Below are 12,134 nucleotides of genomic sequence, written 5' to 3' on the forward strand. Positions count from 1 at the left end.
CTGGGACCTGGGGCCTGGAGGAATGGGCAGGGGACATGGCCTTGGTCAAGGGGCCAGAGAAAGGAAGGGTGGGGGAGGTGTGCAGCTATGATTGTAAGCGCGGTAGGAAGAAACTGTGGGACAGCCTGTCTCAAGGGCTCTCTTTTTTCTGTGACAGAGGGTGAGGCTGCGTGTGTGGAGTGTGGGAGGGCTGGAATGGAAAAGGAGGTATGAGCAACCCCAGTTTTTGAGTGGTTGCTAGGCTGAGTGGGGGGACCCGAGGGTCAGGCTGGCCGGGACTGGACAGGCCTGAAAGTGCCTGAACTAGGGTTGCCTGATCTAGCAAATAAAACTAAAGGAAGGCTAGTTACGTTTGAATTTCATGTAAGCAATGAATAACTTTTTTTAGTATAAGTATATCCCATGCAATATTTGGGATATACTTACACACACAAAAATTATTGTTGCTTATGTGAAATTTACCTGTGATTTAACCTGGTTAATTTATCTGTAATTTACCTGGGAATCCTAGCCAGGAGAGGGGAGTAGGGGATGGCGCCACGCCGCCTTGGGACCCAAGCCTGGAAATGGGTAGCCGTGTCAGAAGGGTGCGGTGCCCGAGTGGGAAAAAGACTGGGACTGCTGCTTTCGTTCACCCCAGTCCCCGCGCCGCGAAGCAGGGTGCAAGCCTCTCCTGCTTCTTGCCCGGCAGGAGGGGACCCCTGCCCCAGAACTTTGGTCTTGTCCCATTCACCTCCCCCACACCCCGCTCCCCCGCCCCGTATGTCCCATGGTGTCGCCCTAATGGCTCATCGATAATTCTACGCTCGGCCTCGGCCTCCATCGACTCGCTCCAGCTCCGCTCCCCAGTCCTGGACCGCGGCGGAGCGCAGAGCCGCATGTAAGGTACGGAGGCCGCGGGACGAGGGCCGGAAAGCGGCTGCCGGTGGTCGGGAGAGCGCGCCCAGGGGAAGCTGGCCCAGCGGGACGGAGCCAGGGCCGTCAGCGGAGCACCAGGGAGCTCGAGGGTCCAGCCAGAGAGCGCCCCCTCCCATCAGGTCCAGCCGCCGGCCTGCTACGCATGCGCATCCGCAGCACTCGGCTTTCCTCTCCCGCCGGTCCACCGCCCTGCGCACGCGCGGCCCGCCCCTGCGGCAGAGCGGCGCCCCGGGTGTGCCTGCCCCCTGCCGGCCGTAGGTGGGGTGGCGTCCCGGCCCGGTCCGTGGGGCGGGGAATGGCGCATGCGTCTTGGAGCTCGGAGCTGTCCCTCGCCTGTTGTCATGCGTGTCCCTGAACCTCTCTAAGCCTCAGTTTCCCCATCTGAAATGAGGGTGATAATACCTAACCCTCAGCATCTAGTGGACCTGTAATCCACTTAGGACCTAGAGGGTATTCCCAAAATACTGCACTCCTCTCTCCTCCAGATGCTCTGACCTCTGACCCATTGTTGATCATATCTCTGGCCCGGGCCTTCCAAGCAGCCGCACCATGAACACATCCCCAGGCACGGTGGGCAGTGACCCAGTCATCTTGGCCACAGCGGGCTATGACCACACGGTGCGGTTCTGGCAGGCCCACAGCGGGATCTGCACCCGCACTGTGCAGCACCAGGACTCTGTATCCTCCACTGGGAGGTGGGGAGGGTGGTGCTAGGTAGGACGCCTGGTGGGGATAACAGCCTGGGCAACGGCCTGAGGTGGGAAGGATGCAGCAGCTGAGCCCGATGCTGGAGGCCTTGAGGGCCCCGGCCCCAGGGCTCTGTTCATCATCCTTGACAGACCCAGCAGGTGAATGCGCTCGAGATCACGCCTGACCGCAGCATGATTGCTGCTGCAGGTACCTGCACCCTCGACCCCAACCCCTGATCTCTGGTGGTCCATCTAGGCACAGCCCAACTTCAGTTTGACCTGTGCCCCTAGGTTACCAGCACATTCGCATGTATGATCTCAACTCCAATAACCCCAACCCCATCATCAGCTATGACGGGGTCAACAAGAACATCGCGTCTGTGGGCTTCCATGAGGATGGCCGCTGGATGTACACGGGTGGGGAGGACTGTACTGCTCGGATCTGGGACCTCAGGTGTGGGGTGCTGGGCAGGGAGGGCCTCCCGCCTTGGTATGGTCATGAGGGCCAGGCCAGGAGACTGTCTTAGGTGGGTCCCCTCTAAGCAGAAGCTGAGATGAGGGTTTCTGTGTGGGTGATTTATTGAGGGCAGTGAGGAAAGCAGGATAGGGCAGGGATGAAGCCACACAAAGGCCAGTCCAGCCTCAGCCTGATTCCAAAGGGAGATTTGGAGAGTGAATTGCATGAAAGAGCGAGTCCCACCTGGAGGCAAGGGGCTGGCCTTTATGTCCCTTCTAAGTCAGTCATTGGCTGCAGGCTGCCCTTGGGGAGGGCCAAACCTCCCAAGTATTTCTTATGAGGTAGCTCCTTTCAGCAAAGGGATAAAGGCAAATGCCCAGGGAAAGGGCATCTGGGTGGGGCACCAACAGCATTCACTACAGACTGTGCATGTCCCCCACCCCGAAGGTCCCGGAACCTGCAGTGTCAGCGGATCTTCCAGGTGAATGCGCCCATTAACTGCGTGTGCCTGCACCCCAACCAGGTGAGGGGTATGCACGGGGCTGGACACCCTGGGGTTCTGGAGGACAGGGGTCCTACTCTACCTCACCCTCCCTGCACCCCAGGCAGAACTCATTGTGGGTGACCAGAGCGGAGCCATCCACATTTGGGACTTGAAGACTGACCACAACGAGCAGCTGATCCCTGAAGCCGAGGTCTCCATCACATCTGCCCACATCGACCCTGATGCCAGCTACATGGCCGCAGTCAATAGTACTGTGAGTCCTGGGATGGGCGCAGTGGGGGAGGCTGGCTCAGCAGCACCTAGCCCCTGAGCTCCCTTATTACCTGCAGGTGGGCTTATTCCCCCAATGTCTCTCAGGCCTTTCTCCTCCCCCTCCCAGTCCTGCTTCCCCATCCTGGGCTCCAGCTCCAACCCAGCCACCAAAGCCAGAAACCTGGGTGTTGCTTCTGATGCCACCTCCACTAGCTGCCATAGCCCATAGCAGGCCAGTCACTTCCATCTCCAGAATCTCTCAAGTCTGTCCACTTCCCACTCTCTTCCCTGTCACCTCCTGATCCAAGTTTCCTGTATCCCTCAATGGTGGCTGCAGCCTCTCTCTGACCTCCCTCCCTCCTTTCTGACCTCCCCCCTGCCCCAAATCCATTTTCCCTCTGCTGCCAGAGCATCCTTCAGCAGTACCAGCCTGATTACATTGTTCCCCTGCATATACCCATGATGCCTCTGGCTCCTTACCATGGCCTCAGGATGCTGCAGCTTGGCCTCTGATCTCCTGTCCAGCCTCATTTTCTCCCTTTAACGTCCATTAAATTTCAGCAAGTCACTTGTCCCACAATGTCTCCACACTGCCCTCCTCTGAGCCTTTGCCCTGCTGGTCCCTCCGTCTGGGGTGTCTCCTACTTCAGTCCTCACATTCCCATTGGCCAGCAGCATCCTCCAGGAAGGCCAAGCATTGCCTCCTGCTCTTGGCCTTCCAGGTATAGCCCTGGTTGGGGCTAGGTCTACCAGGTCCTGCAGGTAGGAGCAGATGTGTCTGCCACACATCCCCTGCCCCCAGACCCCTGGGCACAGCCACAGTGTTGGATGGCAGTCCCTGGATCTGGATCTAGTAGCCAGGGCATCCTTCCCTATGTGTCACACTGGTGGCTCCAGGCCTCCCATAACTTCCCTCTTACCCCACAGGGGAATTGCTATGTCTGGAATCTGACCGGGGGCATTGGCGATGAGGTGACACAGCTCATCCCCAAGACCAAGATCCCAGCGCACACCCGCTATGCCTTGCAGTGCCGCTTCAGCCCTGACTCCACGTGTGTGCCGGGGCTGGGGACTGGGAGCCCTTGGTGGCTGTAGGGTGGAGGGGACCTTCCTGGGGCTGGGGGCTTGATGGGTCGGGGCCTGTCTGGTGGACAGCAAGGGGGTGCAGGGTGGGAGTGGCTGCTGATGACACCCCACCCCCAGGCTCCTTGCCACCTGCTCTGCTGACCAGACGTGCAAGATTTGGAGGACATCCAACTTCTCTCTGATGACAGAGCTGAGCATCAAGAGCAGCAACCCCGGAGAGTCATCCCGAGGCTGGATGTGGGGCTGCGCCTTCTCGGGGGACTCCCAGTACATCGTCACTGGTGAGCCCTGCCCGCCCTGCCTCCCACCCTGCCAGCCTAGTCACGGCTGCTGCTCCTTGCTTCCTGGGAGCTGGCCTCCAGTGTGCCCAGCTGCGGGTTGTGCCCTGAGCTGCTGCCCACGCCCTCCCTCCTTGCAGCCTCCTCTGACAACCTGGCCCGGCTCTGGTGCGTGGAGACAGGAGAGATCAAGAGAGAGTACGGCGGCCACCAGAAAGCTGTCGTCTGCCTGGCCTTCAACGACAGCGTGCTGGGCTAGCCTATGCCTCCTCAGGATTGCAGGCAGCCTTCTGGGTGCACCGGCTGCATGTGCCTGTTCAGCTGCCCAGGTCAGAGTGAACCCCTATGGGCTAGCCTCTACCAGCCTAGGCTCCTGGACCTGACTGACCTTCCCTGGCCCTCTCAGCCAGCCTAGACCAGCCAGGCTCATCCACTCTGGGGCTCTCTTGGCGCCCAGTGGCTTGTCTTGGTGTGAAAGAGCTCAGGAGATCTCCCTGAGCCAGCCTGCCCTCCCCTCGGAAATGCTGGACCCACACGGCCTAGAGCCGCTGAGGGGGACCTGAGGCTGGCGCCCACGCCCAAGCCAGTGCTTCCCCCTGCCCCACCCTGCCCGTTTCATGTCCCGAGGCCACAGACAGCACCATCATGGCCAGGTGGAGGGGTTTATTAGCCCCGCCAGCAGCTGCCCTCTGTGGTGCTGGTGATGGGGCCCGCCAGCTGGCTGGCCTGTGGGGCTGGGCCAGGCTAGGGGCTCAGTCTGGGAGATAATAAAAGCAGACGGAGATACAGATGTTGCTTGGGAAGCAGATGTCAATGCACAGGTAGATCAGCCGCTGCCTCAGGGGCCCTGGGGGGAGGGGCCTTCGTGAACCCAAAGGGCTCCTCCTCCCCTGTCCCCAGACTGTCCTGCAGGAGCCCAGGCCTCTCCACACAGCCTGCCCCAACTCACCCTCTGCTCGACGGGCCCAGTAAATGGGGGTCTTTGCGCAGAGGTGCTGCACCGAAGCCCCAACTTGGGCAGGGTCCACCTCGTGGCTCCCAAGCACTGCCAGCAGCTCCTGGGCACGGTGGGTGTGCTGGCTGGGGCTGCGAGACTCTTGGGCCTGCAGAGAAGGCTCTGGTGGGCCACAGGACAGGGACACTTGCACTGTCCCTTGGTGGGCAGGGCCCATGGGTCTCTGGACATGCTGGCACGGGTGCCAGCCCCGCCTTGACTCTTGTCAGCAGCCTCAGCCAAGGCAAGATAGAGCTTCTGTTCCCCTGAAATTGGAGCCCCTGCCCGCCCCAGGCCCGGGCTGTACACAGGACCCTTTGTCTGGCCTCTGGCCTGGGAGCCTGGCCGTGTGGGGGCTGCTTACCTCTGAGGTGTTCACCAGCAGCTGCAGGGTCTCTCGGTCTCGTGCCTCCATCAGGTGGAGGAAGCAGGCCTGGTGCTCCGGGGGTCGGTAACAGACGTGGCCCTGGAGAGGCAGCCAGGTGAGGCAGGGCCGCCTGAGCCCCCTGGGCGGTGATCCCCCCCAGCCCACTCACACTCTGCCCGTCGAACAGCACTGCCCAGCTGCGATTGCTCTGAGCTGGAGTCACCCTGATGGTCGCCACGTTCTGGGCCACGTCCACCTGGGCAGTTTGGTTGGGCTGGGGCACACTGGGGCTCAGGAGAGTCAGACGGAGCATCTGCAGCAGTGGCTGAGAGTGGGCAGTGGAGCTCAGCTGGGCAGGCTGGGGCAGCCCCAACACTCTCCCACCCCTGCTTCAAGCCTTTTGACCCCTCCACCGCTCTGGCCCTCCCGCCCTCAGCTCCAGGCGCTGGCTCCACCCAAGCTGCAATATGTTGGCCTTTCCTCCCCCTTCCACTGTCCGTGCCTCTGCCTGCGTTCTGAGGAGGGGCTCACCTTGGGAGGGCTGGGAGCAAAGCCAAGAAGCCCCCCAGCCACAGCCCCTGCAGTGGCCAGTGCCAGCAGCAGCAGCAGCAGCAGGCCAGCAGCTCCCCAGCCCCCATGGCAGGGCTTGGTCTTCACCTGGGGGCATATTGCAGTCAGTGGAGCCTGGAGCAGAGACCAGAGAGCAGGCTGGCTCAGGGAAGGTAGGGGCTGAGGAGGCTGGGAGGTGGGTGCCACACTCCTGTCACCTGCCCAGGGCATGCCCTGGGTCTTTGTCCCAGGAGAGGACACTGGTTGATGGAAGGCACTCACCCCAACAGACCCAGGCCCGGGGCTCTCCGCACGGCAGCTTCCCTGCTCCATGCTGCAGCCCTGGTGACAATGCGCTGATTGTCAGCTGCCCCTTGGAGTCAGCCAGGGAAGTCTCAGGCTGGCTCTGATGAGCCAAACCACCGTCCTAGCCCCCTCCTCTCCTGACCCCACTGCTTCCTCGCCAGCCCAGCTACCTGATATCTGCGTCGGAGCCAGGACAGCCCCCTCCCTCCCACCTAGGGGGTGCTTGTCACCATGCCTGGCTCTCCTGACACCTGGCCTGTGCAGACTGGAGAGCATATGGGCCTGGGAGGTCATGAGAGCACGGTCGTTGTGGAAATCAAGTCCCCTGGCTGGTACGGAGGACAGCCCAGGCTGGGCCAGAACCATTTTAGAGTCTTGTCGGGAGCAGATTTACTTTTTCTTAAAGAGGACTGTTTGTTTCTAGTCTCTCAGGCCAGGGCACCTAAGAGACCATCACTAAAGAATTGGTATGGAACTCTGTGCCACCTCCCTTCCCTCCCCATGTGCCCCAGCTGTTCCCCATACCCAGCACAGCATGGGCTGACGAGCATTCCAGAGTGCAGGCCTGAGGCCAGATGGCTTCCAGAAGGCTCCACCGCCTTAAAGGCAGCCTATTCAAACCTCCCGCGGCCCCGGGGATGGCTAGGGCAGCCTCATGTCTGTTAGCCCCACCCTGCCCAGCATGGCTTTCTCTAACTGGACTGTGCTACCACCCTGGCTCCTAGCTTGTGTTCTCAGCCACTTGACACCATGGACTGTGACAGTCAGGGCTCCCCCTGTATTAGCAGCCCTCAGGACGGGTGTGGCCTCCACCAGCTGCACCCCATGGCCCTTTCTCCCTCTGGTTTTCCTTTGTGCCTTGTTTTTCCTGACTCTTCAGCATCACCTTCTAGTGGGCCTGAAATGGGGTGGAACTGCAGTGGTCTGTGTTCCAGCTCTGGAACTGGAATCCCAGAAAGGCCTTCTGCTTGGAGTGCTCCCACCCTACCCCCATGCTGCAGTTAGACAGCTGCAGCCTCTGTGAAAGGCCGCTGTCTAGGCGAGAGCAAGGAACGCCAGAGCCAGCGTGGGTTTGAGAGTTTAATATGCATTTGGGTTCACACAGTGCAACAGGGGCAGAGATGGGGCACACACAGGCTCCTGGGCCACTGCCCAGCAGAAGAGGGGAGTTGTCACTGGCTGCTGCACCGGCCACGTGCTCCTGGTGTGGGTGACAACGCCCTGACAGGCCTGCTCAATATCCAGACCCACCTTGAGCCGACCTCACAGAGCCAACGTCAGCACCACCAACCTCACAGGCGCCGGCTGCCCTTGTGCTGCCCCATGGCAGAGTCTAAACCCCAGACACCCCAGGCCTGGGAGGAGATGAAGGTTTGGGATAGCCTTTATTGCTCTGAGAACTCTTAGAGAATGAGTGAAGGAGCACTGGGATCCTGGGGTGAGGAGAGAAGCTACAGGCTGTGGGCAGATGCCACTGGGTGCAGGGCGAGGCACTGGGAAGGAGTCGGCCAAAAGGAACAGCTTCCCTGACCCCACCCTACAAGTGTGGCCAGAGTCTGCTTATCAGGCTTGTTCCCAAAGGTCAGCAACTGAGGGAACAGACTGAAAAGGCCAAGGTTCCCTGCCAAGAACCCTTGGCTAGCCAGCGGACCCTGCCAGTCCTCCTACTGGCCACCGACAAGGGACTCCCGGGCCAAGATAGGTGGCCTCATGCACCACTGACATCTAACCCCCACCCCAACCAAGGGGAACAAGAGGACAGAAAGAGATCGGATGCTTTGTAAAAGGACTTCCTGTTCTTGGGGACAGCTCTTTCCTCCCCGACCCAGAGGGCACCCTGGGTGACAGGCATTCCTTGGCCAGCACATGCCTTTAGCCATGCTGCTGGCTGCAGGGCACGGAGACTTCTTCAGTGGGATTTTCCCTATGAGACAGAGCACAGCTATTAATCAACACACTTAAGATTCAATCCACCACTTGACAAAGTTGTTCAAAAGTTAAAAAAAATTTTTTTGTACCAATGCTGCTCTGAGCTCCCTGCACAGCAGCCCAGAGTTCAGCGAAGGCATCCATGCACGGCCTTGGCTGCTCAGTCCAAGTCATCCGGGTTTAAATGCACATTTGAGAAAGCCAAGGTTTAGCTGGGCTGAGCTTACGGAACTGCGCAACCATGTGTGCGGAGCAGCAGCCCTGGGTATCTGAAACGGAACACTGAATTGTGACATCAGAGTGGTTTTTAAGGAAGTGTGGGGTGGTGGTGGTGAGGGCAGAACTCTGCACCCAAAGGACAGGGAGACAACACCTGGGAGCAGCCCCGTCCTCCACTCCCACCCTGCAGGTGAGGGGCTGGGATGCAGCAGCAGTCTCCCCTGCTGACCACTGATGGGGCCCTGGAGACGGTTTGTACAAGTTTCTCACAACAGTCAAAATAATCAGCCCCTCCTCCCCTTCGCCCTGCAAGGGAGCTTGATCCCTGAATGAAATTCTCAATAAAATACGTGACACCCCCAGACCTGCCTCAGTCCCAGCAGCAGGCCCTGAGGTTACCTGAATCCTGGACAGATGCTAAGCCAGCCCTTGCCAAAGGCACCCAAGGTCTAGGACCCCCACAATGCCCTCCAAGCTTAAAAGAGCATCTTGAAATAGAAGCATCTGTAAACAAAACTGCCCCCCAAACGTTCACGTACAAGGTTAACAACTAGTGCCTTTGCTTAACTCCAAGTCTACTCTTTGAAGCCGCTTAGTTGAGCAGATGCTTAAGCCCCACCTATTAATTTGGGTAAGTGATTTTCAATTTTTTTTATTCTGGAGATTAAAGACACTAAATCTTTAACCTTGAAGGGCGGGCAAAAAGTCGGCTATGCTGTCAACATAGAAGTCAGGGACCACTGTCTTCTTAGACATGCAGTCACTTTCCTGATTACTCTTCACATCCCCTAGAGTGGAGACTCCAGTGAGGGTCAGGATGGTCTTCAGGCCACACGTGACTCCCAGGAGGATGTCCGTGTCCAGGCGATCTCCCACCATGACGGTGCGCTCCGGGTTGATGCCGTACTCCTGGGACACGCAGTCGAAGATGAAGCGGCTGGGCTTCCCTATGATGTCTGCCTGGCGCTGGGAGGCCATCTCCACGGCTCGGACCAGACAGCCGGTACCTGCGGGGCGGAGAGGGAGGGGAGGAGAGCTCCCAGGGTCAGAGGACAGGAGGGGCCGGCCGGCCGGCCGCCCGCCCTCCAGCCTCCCGTCCCTGGGGCGCACGGACCCGCGATGAAGCGGCCGTTCTCGAGCGGGAGCCGGTTGTCCATGTTGGTGCCCACGAGCAGGCAGCCGGGCTGCTGCAGGTATCGCACGGCCTTGGTGAGCTTCATGTAGCTGAAGTGCGGGTCAAAGCCCACCACGACGGCGCGCACATCGGGCTCCAGCGGCGCGTCCAGCCAGGCGCGGGGGCCCTCGCCCTGCAGCGGCTCGGGCCCCACGCCCACGCAGGCGACGCCCACGGCCTCAAGCTCAGCCTTCAGGGCCTCGCCGCCCAGCACGTAGGCTTTGGGGGCCGGCGCGCCGGCCAGGCGCTGGCGCAGGTAGAGCGCAGTGCAGTAGGCCGTGCCGAAGACCTCGAGGCCGGCGCCGGACCCCGCCGGGCCGCCGAAGCCCAGGCGCCGCAGCTTCTCGGCGTAGGCCTGCCGGGTCTTGCTGCTGTTGTTGGTAATGAAACCGAGGCGCTTGCCGCGGGCCCGCAGGGCCTTCAGGGCCTCGGGCGCGCCGGGTACGGCCGTCTCGCCGCGCCACAGCACGCCGTCGCAGTCGAACAGCAGCGTGTCCACGTCGGCCAGCAGCGCCTGGGCCCGCTCGGCGCTCAGCCGCACGCAGCGGGCGTCGTCGCCGCCAGCCTCCGCTGCCGCCATGGCCGCCCGTGGCCGCCGTCGCCGCCACCGCCACCGGCCGCTCCTCGCAGCCGCCCGCCGCCGCGCCCGCCCCGCCCCCGGCGCGCTCATTGGCCCTGCGCTTCGTTCCCGCCGCCCATTGGACGCCGCCTGCGCCAATCCGCCCCCGCCTCCGCTGGCTGCGGGAGCTAAGGGCCAACCGTCGCGGCCCGGCGCGGAGAGGCGGGCGGCCATTGGCTGCCGGCCCGGGGCGCCCCGCTGATTGGCTGGCAGCGAGCCAACCGGCTTTCGGAGTGGAGCGTTCACTGCGGAAACTCTGCGGAAGAGCCGAGAGCCGGCGCAGGACGTAAGGCTGCTGTTCATTGGCGGTCGCGGGGCAGCTCGCCCATTGGAGGCGCGTGGTCAGCCTAGGTGACGGAGGCCCTCAATCGAGTGACCCCGGGCCGGGCCGGCTGCTGATTGGCTGGCTTCTCTCCGGTTGGGCGGGCGGGGTTCTCCGCAGGAGCGTGGCGCGGGGGCTGCTGTCTCCTTTGGGCTAGAGTCACGTCCGCACGTTTGCCTGGGCGGCGCCAGGCGGTGGCCTCCGCGCGGGACACGCTCCGCACACGATGTCGGCTCATGGGCCGATTACGGCCAGTCCTGACAGCCAGCCCGTGCCTCCTTCCCAACAAGCCTGGCGTTCTCGTTTCCAGTCCTTTGCAAAAACGCTTTCTCTGTGCCTTAGTGGTCATGTGAACAAGTAATTACAAGGCAGTGGGATTGGAGTCTTTAAGAGAAGGACACTGCCTAGAACACAGCACTCAGTAATTGGTCGCTACGTCATCATTATTATTGGATATTATTAACTTTTACTGAGGCGTAACATAAAGTGCATAAATCTTAAGTGTGCAAGGTGATGGAAATTTTACATACCTATACGCCTGTGTAAACACAACTGAGCAAGATGCAGAATATTTCCATCACTGCAGAAAGTTCCCTCCCGTTCCTATCCAGTCAATAGCAGATACCCCTCCCCCAATCATCTTTCGGACTTCTGTCACCATAGAGTGAGTCATAACCTCCTTTGCCTGTTCTAGACCATCTTATAATGAGATCTTACCGTGTACTCTTATGAGTCGTGCTTCTTTGCATCAACATGTCTGTGAAATCCATCCTTCTGGGTTTTTTTTTAATTGCTGCATGCGCCACGGTAACAATATACCCTCCTTTATCTGTTCTCCAAGTGATGGACATTTGGGTTGTTTCCAGTTTTGGACTATTGTAAATAATGCCCCTGTGAACGTTCTTATTCCTACACACTCATTTGTGGACATGGGCACCCATTTCTCTTGGGTATCATATACTTGGGAGTGGAATTGCTGGTTCATTGTTATTACTTTCAATAGGGTGGGGTGGCAGAATAACGGGCCCCAGTTTCCTGAGAACCTACCCTGTGCCAGGGGATCCAGAACCCCACCTCCTAGAGTGTCAAACCCCTGCTCCTCTCTTGGGCCCCAGGTCTCCATATAGTCTTCTGGACCTCCCCCCCAACCCCAAGACCACAAGGTAAAGCCAGTGACCTCAGTTCCCTTAGGGCCCTGTTTGTTTCCATACGGCCTGTTTCTGTTGGTCTCTGCTGGCCTGGGAACCCATGGAGGACAGGGGCTGTGGCCCACAAGGGCGGGGCATGCAAAGTGTTCCTGCCTGGTGCACCCACCACCCAGAGCTTCCTGCCTGTGTCACTCAGTTTTGGTGGTGGAGCTGAACCTGGGAAAAACTGGATTTGACAGATGATCACAAACCCTGCTTTAACCACCCGGAAACATCCAGTGTATGTGGTACACTGGCCAGAATGGGAAACGCTGTTGCTGTC

General features: G+C 60.0%; 3 protein-coding genes across 6 annotated transcripts; 1 reads left to right on the forward strand and 2 right to left on the reverse strand.

Annotated features, from left to right (window-relative positions):
* Positions 1-819: 819 nt before the first annotated feature.
* Positions 820-4,971, forward strand: MLST8 (MTOR associated protein, LST8 homolog). Of its 4 annotated transcripts, none has more exons than XM_046666953.1 (9): positions 820-885; positions 1,404-1,596; positions 1,767-1,815; positions 1,899-2,061; positions 2,512-2,587; positions 2,670-2,822; positions 3,749-3,873; positions 4,025-4,188; positions 4,326-4,971. In XM_046666953.1, the coding sequence occupies exons 2-9, from the start codon at positions 1,468-1,470 to the stop codon at positions 4,442-4,444; spliced, it is 978 nt and encodes a 325-aa protein (XP_046522909.1). In that variant the 5' UTR covers positions 820-885; positions 1,404-1,467; the 3' UTR covers positions 4,445-4,971. The 4 variants fall into 4 exon arrangements, with proteins under 4 accessions (XP_046522909.1, XP_046522906.1, XP_046522907.1 ...); XM_046666950.1 differs by having other exon boundaries at positions 821-885; positions 1,764-1,815; XM_046666951.1 differs by lacking the exon at positions 820-885 and adding an exon at positions 892-1,037 and having other exon boundaries at positions 1,764-1,815.
* On the reverse strand, positions 4,938-6,428 carry BRICD5 (BRICHOS domain containing 5). The gene is made up of 6 exons (XM_046666337.1): positions 6,378-6,428; positions 6,078-6,230; positions 5,716-5,871; positions 5,544-5,645; positions 5,135-5,288; positions 4,938-5,032 (listed from the first exon to the last, which is right to left on the reverse strand). Exons 1-6 carry the CDS (start codon positions 6,426-6,428, stop codon positions 4,938-4,940), a joined length of 711 nt encoding a protein of 236 aa, XP_046522293.1.
* Positions 6,429-9,185: 2,757 nt separating this feature from the next.
* On the reverse strand, positions 9,186-10,367 carry PGP (phosphoglycolate phosphatase). Its single transcript, XM_046666666.1, has 2 exons — positions 9,664-10,367; positions 9,186-9,556 (listed from the first exon to the last, which is right to left on the reverse strand). The coding sequence occupies exons 1-2, from the start codon at positions 10,301-10,303 to the stop codon at positions 9,231-9,233; spliced, it is 966 nt and encodes a 321-aa protein (XP_046522622.1). The 5' UTR covers positions 10,304-10,367; the 3' UTR covers positions 9,186-9,230.
* Positions 10,368-12,134: the final 1,767 nt, after the last annotated feature.

The sequence above is a fragment of the Equus quagga genome, chromosome 7, assembly GCF_021613505.1.
Source record: "Equus quagga isolate Etosha38 chromosome 7, UCLA_HA_Equagga_1.0, whole genome shotgun sequence".
NCBI lineage: Eukaryota > Metazoa > Chordata > Mammalia > Perissodactyla > Equidae > Equus > Equus quagga.